Raw genomic sequence first — 16,987 nt, forward strand, 5'->3', positions numbered from 1 at the left:
TATGGGACGTCCACTCCTTGGCAAAAGTCTGCTCACCCCCGCCATTGGAATCCAGCCTTTTGTGATGGCTCATTTGAACATTTTAACTCATACCGTGACCTAGAAAGTCTCATGCATGTATTTTGGAAATGATGATGAACAGTGAAACATGAAGAGTTCCATATTTTAAAATAATCTGAATTTTTATAGGTTAAATCTGAAAGTGTAGACTAATTTGGTCCATTTGAACTCATTGACAACAGATCATCTAAATTTTGCCACTCTTTCATCAATACTATAGCAACACTTTCCTCTAGTGGCCAATCTGACGTGACTGTAACAGCAACGTTAAATGTGTATGTACAATATTGAGCCACAAGAGGGCGCTTTCGGACCATTTATATTATTACTTGAAATTTAATCAATAAAACGTATCTCAGAAGCATGAAATTTGCCCCGATCAGAGCTGCTTCAAACCAAAATTGCCAACTTCCTATTCAAAACATGCTATAGATATTTGAGACTTTTAGGGTCCTATTTTTATAGACATGTCTTCCATATTTTTTTATATGAATCAATACAACTGATGGAAAGAGATTATTTTCTACAAATAACCATAACCAGTGTACTATATAGCTTTGATAATGCTTTATCATTATATATATGGTAATAGTATTGTTTATTTTACGATATAGTAGTATAGTAAGGGTACTAATGCTATCCTAATACTAGTAATATGGTTTACTAATATACTATAGTAACTGAAAGGGGCATATCCACATTTCTGCCTTTGATTCCAACGACAGTCAGTTTATAATTTAGCGGCATCATTTTTCAAAGAGGTCAAGAGAGGATACTGAATCACAAAGTATTCAACATCAATGAAGTAGAATGGGAAGCAAAAAACTTCAGAGGATGACTCATTTGTTCAGACCGCAGAGTATAAAGACTGAGACGGAGAGGAACAAGCATCTCCGGGGACTGCCAAAAAACTTGGAGGCCAACCTCTCCCCTCTTCACTCCTCCTACTTCATTCTTTCCAAAGGGCACTTGGTGCTTCTTACTCAGTACAGTATACACATAGCAATTGGCTCAAGTGTAGTCGAGATCAGCAAGGAACTTCTCCCGTCTCCAAAAAGGTAAGTTATCTTCCCATTTCCTTGATTTTTTTTTAAAGTAACATTTCAATGATCTTTGTTTCCACAAGCTTGACAAAGATGGCAACCCCCAAAAACACACCTCGTGGTGGCATCACCCCACTTTCCCCCAACCGCATCACCCGTCTCCAAGAGAAGGAAGACCTATGCAACCTCAACGACCGTCTGGCCGTCTACATCGACAAAGTACGTTTCCTAGAATCGGAGAACGCCGGGTTGCGTCTACGCATCACCGAGTCGGAGACGGAGGTGTCGCGCGAGCTGACGGGCCTGAAGGCCGCCTACGAGACGGAACTGGCCGACGCTCGCAAGACTTTGGATTCGGTGGCTAAAGAACGGGCCAGACTTCAGCTTGAAGTGGGGAAGCTGAGGGAGGAGTTCAAGGAACTGAAGGCCAGGTAGGTCCAAAAAATAGCCGGCAAATGACCTATGAGGTCATTTGCGGGATTCCCCATTAATACCTGCCCTCCTTTGTCAAATAGATTGGAGGATTTGATAGCTCATGCTAATGCTAACCCACATTTTGCTGACCTGAGCACAGCCACGCCCCAGCATGGTCTCCCTCGTGACAAATTGTAGCTTCCATTCCCATAATATCCCATAATATGTATCCCCCTTCCCGATGACTAACTTGTTCCTTCAATCCCATCCCGAGTAATGATAGGCTTGTCATACGTGGCACTGAAAAGCTGGTTTAGTTTTTTTTCTTTTCCATAAATATTGGCTTGATTGCTCCAGTGTGTTTGGCAGAAGTCATTCCGTTGCTATGGCGACCAACAGCTAAACAGCCAAAAGCTGTGGTTTGTGGTTGGATGGAGAAGACTGGAAACATTGTGGCTCATCAGTCATGTGCCAGAATGGAAACTCAAAAAAACAAAAAAAAAGTATATCCCCATTTTTTTTTCCTTTTCGTGGAAGACCCGTGCTTAAAATAGCACTTTTTTTACGTAGAGGAAAATTATAATGGGGTTTCCATACTGCTTATTAAAACGGAAAAATATGGGAAGAGGACATTAAAGACAGAGGGGGAAAAAAGACAGTTGGTTTTGTTTGAATAGCTTTGTATTTCAACTCACATTTTGTCTCTTTTATTTCAGGAATAGCAAAAAAGAATCGGATTTAGCGGCAGCGCTGCAGAGACTCAAAGATTTGGAGGCCTTGCTGAACTCCAAGGACGCGTCCTTGTCCACCGCCATCGGAGAAAAGCGTAGCCTGGAAACTGAAAACCGAGACCTCAAGACGCAGCTTGCTAAGGTTCAAAGATTAGAAATTCTATTCAAAACATTCTTGGATAAAACTGTTTTTTTGGCATATTATTTTTTAGCTGGAAACGAGCCTGGGTGATGCAAGGAAGCAGCTCCAGGATGAGATGTTAAGGAGAGTGGATGGAGAGAATCGAATTCAGACGTTGAAAGAAGAACTGGAGTTCCAAAAAAGTCTGCATTCTGAGGTTGGTGGAAGGAAAAAATGAGGGTTAAAAAAGAAAAGATGTTGAGATGATGTACTGAACAGGAGCTGCGCGAGTCTAAGCGGCGCCATGAATCGCGAGTGGTGGAGTTGGACAACGGACACCAACAGGACTTTGAAAGCAAGCTGGCCGACGCTTTGATGGAGATGCGAAGCCAGCAGGAGTTGCAGGTCAAAATGTACAAGGAGGAGATGGAGAAGACCTACAACGCCAAGGTAGTCATGACGACGGGTGGGGGGAGTTGCCACTTGTCATCTTCCACTCTATCATTTGCATACTTTGTATTTGGTTTTAGTTGGAAGGCGCTCGCCAGTCGGCGGACCGAAGCAGCCATCTGGTGGGCGCGGCGCATGAGGAGATCCAGCAGACTCGCGTCCGGTTGGAATCTGTGTCCAGGCAGTTGAGCCAGCTACAGAAACAGGTCCAAAAAAAAAGGAATTTTGAAATTTAATGCGTTTTTCGAAAAAGTTTTTTTTAAGTATTGATTAAATAGTCTCTCTCCATCTGGGTTGCAGTTGGCGGCCCGTGACGCCAAAGTGAAGGACCTGGAAGAAGCTCTATCCCGAGAGCGGGACACCATGCGTCGCCTCCTGGGAGACAAGGACCGAGAAATGGCCGAAATCCGACAGCGCATGCAGCAGCAGCTGGACGAGTACCAGGAGTTGATGGACGTCAAGCTGGCTCTGGACATGGAGATCGGCGCTTATAGGAAATTGTTGGAGGGCGAGGAGGAGAGGTGGGTATAGACGGCATCAGTCCCATAAAGTTTCCTGGCTGACGTCTCACCAAAATGTCTTGGCGTGCGTCCTCACCGCAGGCTGCGTCTTTCTCCGAGTCCGCCGCCGACCAGGGCGACGGGGAGTCGCTCCTCCACCGCGTCTGCTCACGCCCGATCCTTCACCTGCGGAGCGAGCGCTTCCGCCCTGAAGAGGAGGCGTCCCAACGACACGGACAGCGAGGCTTCCAGCTTTGCCGGGGGTGCCGTGGCCAGGACGCGCGTCACTCAGCAGGCCTCCGCTAGCGGACGGGTCACCGTGGACGAAGTGGATCAGGAGGGGAAATACGTCCGACTCAGCAATAAAGCGGATGAGGTCAGCCAGCGTCCATCCATCGTTTCATTTTTGTTTACAATTTTGCTACAATGACGCTTTTTCTCGCCAAATGGTAGGATCAGAATTTGGGCAACTGGCAGGTGAAACGCCAGGTGGGCTCTTCTGCGCCTATTGCGTTCAAGTTCCCCGCCAAGTTCACCCTGAAGGCAGGTCAAAAGGTCACGGTAAGCGTCGATGACGTCTTCCGCCCGCGATTAGGCAAGGAATTGATGTCCACGCCTTGACCAGATTTGGGCAGCTGGTGCCGGAGGAAGCCATAATCCTCCCTCCGACCTGGTGTGGAAGAGTCAGCCCAACTGGGGCAGTGGAGACCAGTTCCAGACCACTTTGATTAGCGCTAATGGAGAGGTTAGACCCGTTTTTTAACTCTCAAAATGGCTGGCAAACACCAAGTTTGGTCTTTGATTGGACTTTTTCCACAGGAAATGGCCATGAGGAAAGTGACTCGCACACTTTTGGAAGACGATGATGATGACATGGTAACAGTATAGCCATATTGTAAAATAGAGGTGTCCAAGTTAATGCCTGAACAAACAAAAAAACATGAAATATGGCTAGCACAAGAATCTTAAGCATACTAATTTATTTTGCAATTCTAAGCTTCAAAACAAGATGGAACTAGTCACTTAAATCATGTTTACTTGTTGAAATCGATGTAGGAAATATTTTATTTTGAAAAATAGTCCATTGTGATGATTTGAGCTCTCTTAGTCATCCATTTTGGCGAGAAATACCGGCATTTTGACTTGACATGGCGACTATTTTGATGGTAGCAGGTGGCTCACAGCACGTGCGGGGATGGCGAGTACAATTTGCGCAGTCGCACGGTTCTCTGCGGTTCTTGCGGCCTTCCCTCGGACAAACCCAACAGCTGCACCGCCGTGTCGTCGGCGTCCCGCTCCTTCCGTAGCGGGGGAGTCTCGGAGGGTTTGTTGCCCCATTCTTTTGTGTTCAGTAGCAGCACACCCCGCAAGGTAACTAAAATAAAACTTGACAGGAATTGTAAAACTAGCCCGTTCAACTAACCTTCATTCTTTTCTTGTTGTTTTTTTACAGAGTGGATCCCGAGTTGATAAATGTCCAATAATGTGAGGCCCTAATTTGATATTTTGGGCACTTTTATATCATTTTCTACATATCATTTATGTTTAGCATGTTTAAGAAATTTCCACTAATAACTGTAATAGCATGCAGAACGTCAACATTTGTTACCTTTTAAAATGAATGATGAAAATCATCATTTTTTAATATCGTAGGATTTTTTTTAGGAGTAAATCTATTAGGTTTTTTTGTCTTCTCCCTCTTTCTTTTTCAATCTGTTTTATACAAATAAATATCTTCTTTTTAGAAATTCTGCACTTTTGTCATTTTATTTTGAATGCACTGTGGTGTTGTTTAAGGGCAAAGGTCAACTTTATGTTTCTGTCCCAATATTTATGAACTTTGCTGTAAATAACAATGCGTTTAAATAGGCTAAATGTGATTATTCTTACTATATTTTTCTTCCCTAGTTGCACAAGAAAGGATGTATCTTCACTGTATTTGCATCCTAAATATTGCCATTAGCCCTTAGCTTTATGTTGCTAGAATTGTATTATTTTGATAGTACACGCACTTCCTTTCAAGGGGCCACTTTTGTTTTGAAATATGAACACCGTTCTTATTCCGGTCCTAACGAGGAAGTAAATTGTTGCTGGCACATTAGTCTTAAAACATCAAAACCAAGCTGTCATTGTTTTGTCAACTTTGTTCTTGCCCCACTTTCATAGAATTTTTGAAAATATTGTATGCTAACGTGAAAACAGCGTGCCTTTGGTGAGTATAACTTTTAAAAAATATATAAACTTCGGATAGCTTTAAAGGACTTATGCTAACTGTTAGCGTTTACATAAATTGCCACGACCACCTTTTAAAATGTACTACATAAGTTCGCTATTAAATAGCTTTTTATTAACATTTAGACTTTTTTTCTTCTCTTGTGTCTGCAGAATTACTGTTTAAGGAGATTCGGGTTAAAATAGACGTGTTAAATCATCCATTTGAAGTCATTTTCAAAAGTACATTTAGATATACATAATGTATTAAAAATGACTTTGGCTAAATATAGACGATAGTTGTTTTGACCATTTATTTACAAACGAAACCAAATCCTTTAGTTTTTCTTACAGAAAAGATAAAGAAGAACAATGTTCCATTATATGCAGCATATTTACTATTTTTGTATTCCAGAAGCATCTGAATGCTGAGCGTGCGGACCCTTTTTGGCATCGGCTTCCTGGTGACTTCAAGGGCCGCCGCCATCTTTGCCCAAACAGGGAAATGCCCCCTGTCTCCTTTACCTAACAACTTGTACGTTAGCCAACCTGCTTCCACCATGGCTCATACTATCAAATACCTCGGGTGAGTTTCACAAATTTGTGTCACTCATAACCACTGGTGATGTCACTTTACAATCTGCCATTTTTTTTAGACAGGAGGAAGCGCAGCGCATTGATGAAGAACTTTTCACCGAGTACGGATTCAGTGTGGATCAACTGATGGAGCTGGCCGGTCTTAGCTGCGCCACGGCTATCACCAGGGTAAACTCGGGCGATGATCATTTCTGGGTGTTCCGCTGGTAGAATTGAATTGTTTTTTTCCCGACGAAGGCGTATCCGCTGAGCTGTTTGGTTAAACCCAAACCCACCGTATTGGTGATTTGCGGACCTGGTAACAACGGAGGAGACGGTTTGGTTTGCGCCAGGCATCTGAAACTATTCGTAAGTGTCCCACACTTACTCTCTGCTCATGCACCCTCTGATTCTTATGTTTGTTATTGTTTTTTTTTAGGGTTACGAACCATCCATCCTGTACCCGAAAAGACCCAACAAAGCACTGTTTCAAGGTCTGACCACCCAGTGCCAGAAAATGGACATCCCCTTTCTGACAGAGATGCCCGAGGTTAGACACGGCGGACATTTTGGCTCCGGTCAAGTTGAATGTTTGACGGCCTTTTGTTTTGCCAGGCGGAAGTAATTGACGAGGCCTTCAACCTGGTCATCGATGCCATTTTTGGTTTTAGTTTTAAGGGGGCTGTACGAGAGCCTTTTGGGGCCATCGTGGAAGTCCTGAAGAAGACCACCGTCCCCATCGCGAGTATTGACATACCCTCAGGTGCTTGTTAAAAAAATGGGGTTGCTACTGTTAATAATGGTAATTGAAGTGGATTTTTTTTTTGTTTTTAGGTTGGGATGTGGAGAAAGGGAGTGTTGACGGCCTTCAGCCGGACACCCTGGTCTCTCTCACTGCTCCCAAAAACTCGGCCAAGCTTTTCAAGGGACGTCACCACTACCTGGGGGGCCGCTTTGTGCCCCCCGCCCTGGAGGCCAAGTACCAGCTCAATCTGCCTCGCTACCCCGAAACAGACTGCGTGTTAAAATTGTAACGGTAACAAACGTCACTGCGCTCGGGTCAGCTTTAAGGAAAAATACAGATATCTTACTTCATCTGACTGTCAAAGTAGACATGAAACATCAACTTGTTCAATTTTTCTCCTTTTATTGGTACATTTTAAAGTGTCACTGAACCTAGACAGTCAGTTCTCGTTCTATTTTATACATAGTAACATCCATATAGTCTCTTTTCCAAGTCAGCGTTAGTAAAAAGCTTCCATGTATACAACCCGAAAAAGACCTTCTCACAGGCAGTGTTACGCATATCATATGAATAGTCAAATCATAAAAACAAGCCGACCTAAATACTGTAAATGCAATAAGGCTAATTAGTGCATACTGGATTGCAAATGAGGATGCAGTCTGTTCCTCTTCCCAACTTGTTTTCATGCAGTTAGATCCAAAATGGACGCCTGTGTAGAAAAGTTAGACATATTTCAACAATTGTTGAGCCCATACCATTATTTTCTTTTCTCCCGATACAGATAGCACATTTTAGCATACATCTAATAATAATAATAATGAAGAAATGTTTACATTAACTGGTTTTTAGCTATGATGCTAGGTTACTTTGACGCACCTTTGCTATTCTCCAACCTGGACGTCAGCGCAGTTGTCTTTACTTTCCGATGCTATCGCTAAATATTCTGCGTTCCTGGAGTGAGATAATAAACATTATAGTAGGTTTTTTGGAAGAGAATAAAAAAAAATTAACAAAATACTCACGCAGCTTCTCTTAAGGCCTCCTCGCCAGCCGCCGCTATTTTGCGGTAGCAGTATATCATCTCGATGAGGAGCCACACCTGCAGGCCAATGATGGAGACGTACATCATCACTTCTGACACGATGGATGCCGTACCTCTGGTGGCTGTTGTGGGGAAAAAAGGTGGATTTTTATGTTCATTTTGGCATTATATTTACTTGCTAAGACACTGATGGCCGATTTTGTAATAGAAATTGGAGTGTTAACTTTATGAGACAGCAAAATAAATAAATCGCTGTAAAATCACTGGGTATTCCGTAAAAAGCTTCCCCTCCCAGTCCTAATGGATGGTGCATTTACCTTTAGCCACGACGTTGAGGTGAACCACTTTCCTGATAATTGTGGTGTTCTCATAGTTAGTGTACAAGAGAGTACGGGTGAAGAAACAACGATAAACACCAGTATCATTGAAGGTGACGTTGGAAATGTAGATGGACGCGTCTTGGATGTCGTTGCTCCTCTTGCTCCCGTTCCAGTCCAGACGACCATCAAAGAGCTCGTTTTCGACAATGAAGCCCATTTCGCTGTAGGTGGAAATCTAAAAAGACACAGTCAACATTGGACGCTTTCTTTTTTGGGGGGGTTCTTCTTGAATTTCTTCTCACCTGCACAAACTCTTCTTCTCCTTTAGGCTTGAAGTACCATTCGACGGTGGCACTGGCTTTGACCTCGCTCCTCATTTTACAAGAGATGCAGCCCAGTTTGAACCCTTTGCCCGCCACCGCTTCCGTATCCGAGTCCACTTCGGCACACGCCCCATGACACGGGCGCGCTGTTGGCGCAACAACAAGGTACATTCATGTTCTTTAACGTCCAGACAGAAACCAGGCGGAAGACGCAGCACTTACCAAATAACGCGCAGGAGAAGAGGAGAAGTAGTACTCCAATTGTTGGCATGTCACAGATTTGGGTTTTATTTTGAAATCAGGTGCCTCAAAACTAGCTTTTATTAATGCAATCTCAAATCCACTTGAGCTTTTATAGCCTAATAATTACACATGCACGACCCAAAACCAAACTGTTGTACTTATTTTGACTCATGCAAGCCCTTGAATGAAAATAGCAGACGATTTTTATTTTAAAAAAGGAATAACTAAAGTGCTCCTTTAGATTTATTTTGAAAACAGCTAGACATAGGATGACTGTGTCTCAAGATTCAATTATATTTCTCCTGAGGTTTCAATGCTGCTTTCTCAGCAATAATGTCTAAAGGTGCTGAATAACATGTAGAAACGGAGTATTTTAATAACGTGTTTTTTTTTTGTATGCTAACGTACATATAAGTTAATAATATATATGCTCGCCAAATTAAAAACCAAATGAAAGAATTGTTCCAATAAATCCACAACGATAATAATTCCACCTTAAAAAAAGATTATGAATACATTAAATGTGAATTTAATCGCCTACTGTGGTCAATTAGAGGCCTCGTCGGATGAAAATGTAGTCCTCTCCCTCACGATGGTACCTTTGAGGAAAACGTGGATTTTCCGCTATCTAACAAATCCTGGTGCATAAAAAATCTCTTTGTTCGCGCTCGTCTTGCAGATTTATCTGCCAAAACGCTGATAAGTCCATAAACGGCGTTGGAAAAATAATAAAGGATGCTTCCCGTTTGATCCGTGTAGTGTTTTTGCTGCGCCACATACGGCGGCACCTCTGCCTCCCAGTTCACAGGATGCTATTGATGCAGTGCGGTAAAACGGAAAATGCGCACTTGTCACCGTTTATTCCGCTAAGCCTTTTCTTGTGGCTCCGTTAAAACAACTTACTTATGGTTGGTTTGTTTATTTGCTTGGACATTTGGCACCGAAGCGAGGAAAATACTTTTAGAAAAGCAGGTCTGTGAGAGATATGGTGTACTGGCCCTTTAAGAAGAGACTGTTTGATTTGGGCGGGGTACTTGTGTCGTATTTGTTGTTTTGAATTGGGCGATTTATTTTGTTTTTATCAAGTTTTGGAAGTAAAACTATGAAACTTTTAGTATTACAATAACCCGAACTTTTAAATGTTGCCCTAGACCCGAAAGTCATTTGTAATTGTAGCAAGCTGTCGAAAACCAAGGAAAAGTAAGCAGGTGCTCCTAGTTATCTTCCATTTTAGCAATTAGCATGTAATTGCTGTCTTGTGCTAATCTTGGCGCCTCCATTTTATGTCTTAGACAAATAAAACTGCTCACATTTGGTGAGTGCCACTAATTTTTATTAGTCTCCAGTTTTTTAAGGTTTGACTCATGCTGACAGTTAGCGGTTTACATAAAGTGCACTCCTAATATACAAATGTTTTAGTTGCAATTTTGGTATGCGTGACAATTGACTATACATATAGGTAACAAAATAGGAAAATACCTTATGTATCTTTCCCAGGGTGAATTAGTTTATGACTGACCTTGAAGGAGGCTTGCAGGTTTTTTTTTTGAAGAACTTAGCAGGGCAAATGTGGTAAAACTGAATGTTTTTTTTCATTGCAGTTTTGATGGTGACAGTCCACTGAGATGCTAGCTGGAAGCCAAACTCACAGTGATGCTAATATGATGTTGACCCGCAAACGATGGAGGTGAGAAAATATTCTTAAGTGTTCTGTGCTTGTGGTCTTTGTAGGAGCTTCCAATCTACCTCTTTTATGACTTGTCTAATTGTCGCTAGCGCTCCATTCATTACCCCCCAAAATAGTCAATTGGGAACTCAATTGCTGAATGGTTTGTCACAGCTTTATCTTTTCAAACAGGCTCCCACTGTATTGCATATTAGCTCATAACTATATAGTACATCTACATAGTACTGTGTACGATTTGAAATAATGGCTCATTACTGCATAATGGGTTGTCATAAAAGTGTAGCTTTGCTGTGTGTGGCTAACTATTTTCACAGTGTTGCTAGCTCGCTCTGTGCTCCGAAAGTTAGATCTGAATTGAGGAAGATTGAACAAAAAATGATTTGATATGGTGGTGGAATGGTTTTTTTCCACAAGTTGTTGTCATGCTGTTAGGAAGGTGGGTGATAGCCTGGAAAATAAGATGGAAGAGTTTAGAAAATATATTATTGTTCAGATTTAATTTTGAGTATACCTTTGTTAGTCTCCTACTTGCCCACCCGCACAGTTATCTTTACTTTCAGAGGCGATCGCTAAATATTCTGCATTCCTGCAGGGAAAATGGAGGTTTGACAGGTTTGTGACACCCGTTTAGGATAGAAATATATACATAGATAGATAGACAATGTAAATTCAGGCAGGATATTGAGTATTGTGGACAAATTAGCTTAGGAAAAAAAATACTTACGCGGCTTCTCTTAAGGCTTCCTCACCCGCCGCCGATATTTTGCGGTAGCAATATATCATCTCGATGAGGAGCCACACCTGCAGGCCGATGATGGATACGTACATCATGACCTCCGATACGATGGACGCCGTACCTCGGGTAGCTGCAAGGAAAGAAAGTTTAGCCTCGGCAAACACGGCAACGCTACTGCCCTTTTTAGCGACTGGCACGGCGTACCCTTTTCCACCACAGTCAGGTAGACCACCTTACTGACCACAGTGGTGTACTCGTAGCTTTCGTAGGCGAGGATGCGGTTGAAAAAGCATCGGTACGTGCCCGTGTCGTTTAAGGTGACGTTGAGAATATAGATGGATGCATCTTGGATGTCGTTGCTTCTCTTGCTCCCGTTCCAGTCCAAACGATCCATAAAGTGCTCGTTTTCAATGGTGGGGCCCATTTCGCTGTAGGAGTAGATCTGATGACAAAGATGTTAGTTATGTTTCTTTCCCACGTTGGTCCTTGCATGGTTTTAGTGTTTAGATAAAAAAATGGTGAAGAATTGAGTGTAAACATGTTCAAGAATGCCAGTAGCATACATCATTTTTTGCTCAAATGTAAGACATTAGCATAATATGGAGGATCAATTTAGTAATGTAGATATTTGTAAGAATGTTGTCTGTTCTAGCGGATTATGTGGGTTGTTTTTTTCCAATGTCTTGCATGTATGACGTATGGTTGACAGGGAGAAGTGGAAATAGGGACATCTTGTGGCCGATTGGTGCTATCAATATCAATATAGCAGGTCGTTGCATTTTGGGCGCACCTGCTGGCCAAAATGTGGATTGCAGAAACAGGTCTCGTTATGCCGAAAATATCCATAGAAAGTTTCATATCATTTTGGTAGGCCTATTGTCCAGAACTATGATCTGCAAAGCTCATGGCATTTTCCATTTTTTTTCACCCAACGCTAAGAGACAACCGGATCAGGTCAACACTGCCGCATTTCGCAGATATTGATTAGACACCCTGGCAAAGCCGCCCGCTATTTTTCGGCCTCTGGCAAATCCTCTCACCTGCACAAAATCCACGTCCCCTTTAGGTTTAAAGTACCACTCCACGGTGGCGGTGGCTTTGACCTCGCTTCTCCTCTTGCACGAGATGCAGCCCAGTTTGAAGCCATGACCCACCACCGCCTCGGTGTCCGAGTCCGGTTCCGCGCACGCTCCGTCGCCCCGGTGCGCTGTCGGCGTGAAAGCGCAGATTATGGCGGGGTAACGTTCACTCTGGGCTTTTTCAGATAAGATAGTAACTCACCCAGCAAAGCGCAGGAGACTAAAAAGACGAGTATTTGCATCCCAGGCATGGCACAGTTTCAGATTGCGTGACTTCTTCTTCAACGATTAATCCAATGTTCCGATAAAGTGCATTCTAGTTAGGAATAGCTCTAGCAGTGATACAATGTGCAAAACGTAACCGAAGTCCACTTCTTTGGCTCAAGTCAAGTCAGTTTCCAGCGAATCTGATGCTTATTGCAAAAAAATTATTGCTAAAGATCCGCTGTGGTTATTTACAAAAAAAGCATGCGTTACATTCCAATTCATGCGACGACTCGCAGTGTCCTCCAAAGTTTCACCTTGAGATTGGATTAGCTTTTCCCTGAGCTTGTTGGGCTGACATTTGACATCAGGACATCATTTTTTTCTAATCTCATCAAAACAATTTCCGTTTCTCCCCCCAGCAATAGAAATGGTCACCCGAACGGGATCGCCTACTTATCGTCCAGAGGGCAAACGTGTCGTCCCGATCCCACGATGAACGTTGGATGAAAAGCAAGGATCCTCAGCTATCAAAGACGCCTTTGCAGGTCAGTGGAAATCCTCGGCGCCGCTGGCATTTCATGTCACCCTGCACGAGCCCAAATAAATCCATGGTCGGCCAGATGAAGCGGAAAGCTTAAGCCGCGACAGATGCAGGACGTCCTTGGCGCGATCTCCTTGCCTGCTGCAGTTCCTCTGCTGCTCACTGTTGATGCTGCAGATGTACTGCGGTAAATCCAGACGCGCAACAGTCAGCGGTAGCAGCTGCTTGTAATCCAAACCCTCTTAATCTCCACGAATCTCGCTCAATCACTAACCACCGATTTAGTCCTTTGTCCGTCTAATACGTTTAGGATCATAAAAAAGACCCCCCAAGGACTCGTTAGACAATAATAATGCTGGGATTTAAAGGTGAACTGGCCCTTTAAAATCTATCGCAGGACCAGATGACAAAATGCGCCATCTTGTGTTAGATCCAAGCGTTACATGGTGACTGTCTGACGCTCATTGTGAAAAAAAAAATATCACTTTGGAGAGAATTACATGATATTCGAGTAAAAGGCAGTCATTTGGATAATTAACTCTGAACGTCGTTAATATTGGATAATTTTGTACCCTTTAGCATAGCCGCTTAGCATCATCGAATCAGCGACGTAAACACAAACAGCTGCTGTTAATTTGTTAGCATCGTGTTTCGTTCATTTCTTTACGCAGCACCCACCAAGCAAACATTTCACAAGTTGTGATTAACGGGCGTTTTGGCCATGCACGGAGAGGTGATTTGTTCCAAATAAGAGCGCACAATTAAGCGCAGGTAAGTGGGATTTACTACAAACTACATATCGTTTGAAGCTCATTAAAAATGACCTGATTGAAAGTCGCAATATGTCGAATTACATACATCGACAATTGAGGGTTTTGCTCATTAGCAACGCTATTTAACCGTGGCAAGTACGAGTTTCTAACATTAAGTACTATTAGTTAGCTCTTGATGCTAGTTGCACTACTTGTTTATTTACTGTGTATGCATGTTTTGCAAAACTTTAATTGCCTACCACGGAACCAGAGTTCCCCTAAAATTGAGCTGTACATTTGTCATATTACCACTCAAAATACTGTAAACCAGGAAGAAAATGAACAATGGCTCTAGTTTGTGTGTACAACATGTCATTCAGTGACTGTAAATATGGCTACTCATTCCCACACTGTACATGAACAACCACCAAACTTTTTTTTGTCTTTGCCCATAGGAAGAAGTCATCATGGACCCGAGCTCCGTTCCTCCTGCCTTAACGGTGCAGGTGTGTTTCCCATCTGCGCGAGCGGCCGTTCTGGACAATCTCAATCGGCAACGGGAGGAGGGCAGGTTGTGCGATCTCTCCATCCACGTGCAAGGAAAAGTTTTCAAGGCCCACCGTTGCGTCCTCGCCGCATCGTCGCCGTACTTTCACGACCAGGTAGACTCAAAACTAGGATCTGTCGTCTCATATTTTGCTCATTTATGTCATGTGGCGTTCTTAGGTATTGCTGAAAAATGTGACCACCGTCTCCCTCCCATCCGTCATGGACCCGGTGGCGTTTGAGAGCGTGCTGAGTTCGGCGTACACGGGCCAGCTGAGCATCGTTCACGACGACATCGTCAATTACGTGACGGTGGCCAGCTTCCTGCAGATGTGGCACATAGTGGACAAATGTACCGAGATTTTGAAGAGACCCCGGCCCGCCCAGGAGGCCACGCAACCCGACATCTCCACGCTTCAGGCCAGGCGGCAGTCGCCGAGCAGCACCGACTGTTTGTACTTGGACAGAGAGGGAAGGAGAAAGGACGCCAAACCCGACGCGCTCCCTCCCTTGGCGACCTGGAGGCGCCCGCAGCAGTTGTCAAGATGGGGGAGTTCGCGGCCCACCTTATTGCAACACTCGGCCGACTCACGAGTCGACTCCCTCTCGTACGCAGAGGGCGACGAGGCCTCCTACGAAGACGCGTGCCGCGGCAAAAGCGGACATTTTGCTCAAGCTGGCCCCAGTTCGGAGACGTTCAGGCAGAAGGTCAGGTCTCTGCACGAGAAGAACTTGGGCCGCGAGGGTGGTGAAACGCAGCGGAAGAAGGAGAGGAGGGAGCTGGAAGCCGACGAAGGTGTCGGAGAAGAGGCGGCCGTGAAGAAGGAAGGCTTTACGCAAACAGGTACTACAGTACATTTGACTGCAAGCTTACCCACCAAAATTTGATACAAATCCAGGAAGGTTGCAAGGGTATATTTCATCATGTCATATTTACATAGAAAGTGCTTATGTTTTTCAGGGGACTCGCAGGCCGATTTATCGGCCAACGAAGACTCTGGACGAGCCTTGCCGAGGCTGAGTCTGGCGGACATCCGAGACAAAGTGCAGCCGTCCTCCGTCCCTCCCTGGGCCAGAGCCGAGAGCCTTTTGGGGGAGCCTTCCGCCATTTTAAACCGAGGTCAGTGGCAAGCGAGCGCCTGGTCGGAGTCCAGAGCGCACCAAGCGGAGGTGCTCGCTAAAGCCGAACCGGCGCTCCGGTGTCTCGACACGGAGACGTATGACCAAATGGGAGAAATTCCCCAAAGGCCCCCGCTGCCGACGTCGCCCGACTTTGCCGCCTCGGAGAGCGGCTGGGCGTCGCCCGACGCCTCGCCCCTGGCCGTTTCCGCCCGCCACCTCCCCCTCCCTCCCTGTTCCCCCCCGATGCCATCGTCGTCCTCCTCCCACGCCGTGGCGGGCGGCGCCAACTCGGCGGGGAAAGTCCACTTGTGCCACTGCGGCAAGGCCTTCACGCTGAAGAGCATGCGCGACCGTCACGTAAAAATGCAGCACCTCAACCTGCGTCCCTTCGCTTGCCCCTTTTGCAACAAGTCCTTCAAGATGAAGCACCACCTCACCAAGCACCTGAAAACCCACGGCGCCCTCCGACCGCACGAGTGCGGCGTCTGCGGCAAGTTAATCATCTGGCGGGATAGCTTCCTCCGACATCAAGCCAGGTGCCAGAGGTCGGCGTCCTCCTCCTCCTCCGCCGCCCCGCGGGAGGACGCGCACACGTACCGCTTGGACGGCGTGGACGCGTTCCTCTCCGTGGGCGGCCGAGTGAAAGTGGAAGAAGTGGACTTTCAGGGAGAAATGGAGGACGGCGTGAGCGCCGTGAGCGGCCTGCTAGGAAGCGTGACGGGAATGGCGGAGGAGCTTCCGACTCAACCTTTAGAAGCCGGCGCTCACGTTTACAAAGAGGAAGCCGGAGGAAACTTTAGCGGGAGGCCGTAGTATTAAATCGGTAAGTCTAGGGTAAGTGTCATGGAATTCGCCTTGTCGTGGATAGACGTCCAAGTCCATTTCAACTTGGAGAATGGATTTGAACGTCTATCGGCATCAAGTACTGCCAGTGATTATCATGTATGTTCCCTTCTATATTGTCAATATGGCTCTAGGACTGACATTTGAATATATGCGTGGTTTATGCCTTTGTCAAAAAGGGTCCTAAACTCTGGTCTAAAAATGCAGATATTGATGCTGTTTAAGTACTTCAGTGGTGAGTTGTGTTGTTACTATTACTACTGTTTGTTTTCAAAACCTAAATTTGCACATTTTGTTTGCCTTCCATTTGCAGTAAAACTTCTGGAATAGTTTGAGTCAAATTCAAATAGGAGATATTTTTCACAATATAAGGAATTAGAATGCTTTTGTCTCACAATAAGCGTTTGTGTTGCAAAGACGTGGAATCTGATGACGTTATCTTGGCAAAGTTTTCACTTGGCTTTTTCATTAGATTGTGCCTAATGTTGTGTTTTAAAAACAAAGCCAATTATTGTCTTCTGTATTTTGATCATTTCTTGTGCCTTTGCATTTCATTAGTGGTCTGTTTTGTTGACATTGCAACTGCTAAATAAAGTTGGAGGACGGCATTCCATCCTAACTAGTCGAGCTACTAAATTTAGGTAGTTTTAGTCTATGAAAAAAAGGAGTCACATTTTCCGGTTCTTGGTACTCAT

General features: G+C 44.5%; 5 protein-coding genes across 8 annotated transcripts; 3 read left to right on the forward strand and 2 right to left on the reverse strand.

Annotated features, from left to right (window-relative positions):
* Nucleotides 1–42: 42 nt before the first annotated feature.
* Nucleotides 43–5,007, forward strand: LOC144215174 (lamin-A-like). Of its 2 annotated transcripts, none has more exons than XM_077744008.1 (13): nt 43–1,118; nt 1,187–1,534; nt 2,234–2,390; nt 2,461–2,586; nt 2,649–2,819; nt 2,900–3,025; nt 3,120–3,340; nt 3,422–3,695; nt 3,773–3,880; nt 3,945–4,064; nt 4,139–4,195; nt 4,493–4,690; nt 4,773–5,007. In XM_077744008.1, the coding sequence occupies exons 1-13, from the start codon at nt 871–873 to the stop codon at nt 4,806–4,808; spliced, it is 2,190 nt and encodes a 729-aa protein (XP_077600134.1). In that variant the 5' UTR covers nt 43–870; the 3' UTR covers nt 4,809–5,007. The 2 variants fall into 2 exon arrangements, with proteins under 2 accessions (XP_077600134.1, XP_077600133.1); XM_077744007.1 differs by having other exon boundaries at nt 44–1,118; nt 4,490–4,690; nt 4,773–5,006.
* Nucleotides 5,008–5,384: 377 nt separating this feature from the next.
* naxe (NAD(P)HX epimerase) lies at nt 5,385–7,287 on the forward strand. Of its 2 annotated transcripts, none has more exons than XM_077742925.1 (7): nt 5,385–5,531; nt 5,946–6,116; nt 6,187–6,295; nt 6,365–6,475; nt 6,546–6,656; nt 6,722–6,869; nt 6,941–7,287. In XM_077742925.1, the coding sequence occupies exons 2-7, from the start codon at nt 5,956–5,958 to the stop codon at nt 7,138–7,140; spliced, it is 840 nt and encodes a 279-aa protein (XP_077599051.1). In that variant the 5' UTR covers nt 5,385–5,531; nt 5,946–5,955; the 3' UTR covers nt 7,141–7,287. The 2 variants fall into 2 exon arrangements, with proteins under 2 accessions (XP_077599051.1, XP_077599052.1); XM_077742926.1 differs by having other exon boundaries at nt 5,396–5,531; nt 5,949–6,116.
* Nucleotides 7,288–7,296: 9 nt separating this feature from the next.
* Nucleotides 7,297–9,995, reverse strand: LOC144214505 (sodium channel regulatory subunit beta-1-like). 2 transcript variants are annotated; one of them, XM_077742928.1, is made up of 6 exons: nt 8,759–9,806; nt 8,516–8,682; nt 8,211–8,448; nt 7,874–8,015; nt 7,728–7,802; nt 7,297–7,560 (listed from the first exon to the last, which is right to left on the reverse strand). In XM_077742928.1, the coding sequence occupies exons 1-5, from the start codon at nt 8,805–8,807 to the stop codon at nt 7,733–7,735; spliced, it is 666 nt and encodes a 221-aa protein (XP_077599054.1). In that variant the 5' UTR covers nt 8,808–9,806; the 3' UTR covers nt 7,297–7,560; nt 7,728–7,732. The 2 variants fall into 2 exon arrangements, with proteins under 2 accessions (XP_077599054.1, XP_077599055.1); XM_077742929.1 differs by lacking the exon at nt 7,297–7,560 and having other exon boundaries at nt 7,587–7,802; nt 8,759–9,995.
* A 924-nt stretch (nt 9,996–10,919) lies between these two features.
* Nucleotides 10,920–13,412, reverse strand: LOC144214504 (sodium channel regulatory subunit beta-1-like). The gene is made up of 5 exons (XM_077742927.1): nt 12,484–13,412; nt 12,243–12,409; nt 11,407–11,644; nt 11,191–11,332; nt 10,920–11,052 (listed from the first exon to the last, which is right to left on the reverse strand). The coding sequence occupies exons 1-5, from the start codon at nt 12,530–12,532 to the stop codon at nt 10,983–10,985; spliced, it is 666 nt and encodes a 221-aa protein (XP_077599053.1). The 5' UTR covers nt 12,533–13,412; the 3' UTR covers nt 10,920–10,982.
* A 26-nt stretch (nt 13,413–13,438) lies between these two features.
* Nucleotides 13,439–16,911, forward strand: zbtb22a (zinc finger and BTB domain containing 22a). Its single transcript, XM_077742931.1, has 4 exons — nt 13,439–13,800; nt 14,237–14,443; nt 14,508–15,179; nt 15,273–16,911. Exons 2-4 carry the CDS (start codon nt 14,249–14,251, stop codon nt 16,260–16,262), a joined length of 1,857 nt encoding a protein of 618 aa, XP_077599057.1. The 5' UTR covers nt 13,439–13,800; nt 14,237–14,248; the 3' UTR covers nt 16,263–16,911.
* The last annotated feature ends 76 nt before the right edge of the window (nt 16,912–16,987 follow it).

This window comes from Stigmatopora nigra, chromosome 21 (genome assembly GCF_051989575.1).
Source record: "Stigmatopora nigra isolate UIUO_SnigA chromosome 21, RoL_Snig_1.1, whole genome shotgun sequence".
Lineage (NCBI taxonomy): Eukaryota > Metazoa > Chordata > Actinopteri > Syngnathiformes > Syngnathidae > Stigmatopora > Stigmatopora nigra.

Bases quoted from the DNA above. Each gene is read 5' to 3' on its own strand.
- LOC144215174 (XM_077744007.1), top strand. From the start codon at position 871: ATGGGAAGCAAAAAACTTCAGAGGATGACTCATTTGTTCAGACCGCAG. The intron at 2,587-2,648 runs GTTGGTGGAAGG...TGTACTGAACAG, and splicing joins AAAAAAGTCTGCATTCTGAG to GAGCTGCGCGAGTCTAAGCG. The intron at 3,026-3,119 runs GTCCAAAAAAAA...TCTGGGTTGCAG, and splicing joins TGAGCCAGCTACAGAAACAG to TTGGCGGCCCGTGACGCCAA.
- naxe (XM_077742925.1), top strand. From the start codon at position 5,956: ATGCTGAGCGTGCGGACCCTTTTTGGCATCGGCTTCCTGGTGACTTCA. The intron at 6,476-6,545 runs GTAAGTGTCCCA...GTTTTTTTTTAG, and splicing joins CCAGGCATCTGAAACTATTC to GGTTACGAACCATCCATCCT. The intron at 6,657-6,721 runs GTTAGACACGGC...TTGTTTTGCCAG, and splicing joins TTCTGACAGAGATGCCCGAG to GCGGAAGTAATTGACGAGGC.
- LOC144214505 (XM_077742928.1), bottom strand. From the start codon at position 8,807: ATGCCAACAATTGGAGTACTACTTCTCCTCTTCTCCTGCGCGTTATTT. The intron at 8,449-8,515 runs GTGAGAAGAAAT...GTGTCTTTTTAG, and splicing joins GAGAAGAAGAGTTTGTGCAG to ATTTCCACCTACAGCGAAAT. The intron at 8,016-8,210 runs GTAAATGCACCA...TCCCCACAACAG, and splicing joins CCTCAACGTCGTGGCTAAAG to CCACCAGAGGTACGGCATCC.
- LOC144214504 (XM_077742927.1), bottom strand. From the start codon at position 12,532: ATGCCTGGGATGCAAATACTCGTCTTTTTAGTCTCCTGCGCTTTGCTG. The intron at 12,410-12,483 runs GTGAGTTACTAT...TCACGCCGACAG, and splicing joins AGTCTCCTGCGCTTTGCTGG to CGCACCGGGGCGACGGAGCG. The intron at 11,053-11,190 runs GTAAGTATTTTT...TTTTCCCTGCAG, and splicing joins GAAGCCTTAAGAGAAGCCGC to GAATGCAGAATATTTAGCGA.
- zbtb22a (XM_077742931.1), top strand. From the start codon at position 14,249: ATGGACCCGAGCTCCGTTCCTCCTGCCTTAACGGTGCAGGTGTGTTTC. The intron at 14,444-14,507 runs GTAGACTCAAAA...TGGCGTTCTTAG, and splicing joins CGCCGTACTTTCACGACCAG to GTATTGCTGAAAAATGTGAC. The intron at 15,180-15,272 runs GTACATTTGACT...TTACATAGAAAG, and splicing joins TTACGCAAACAGGTACTACA to TGCTTATGTTTTTCAGGGGA.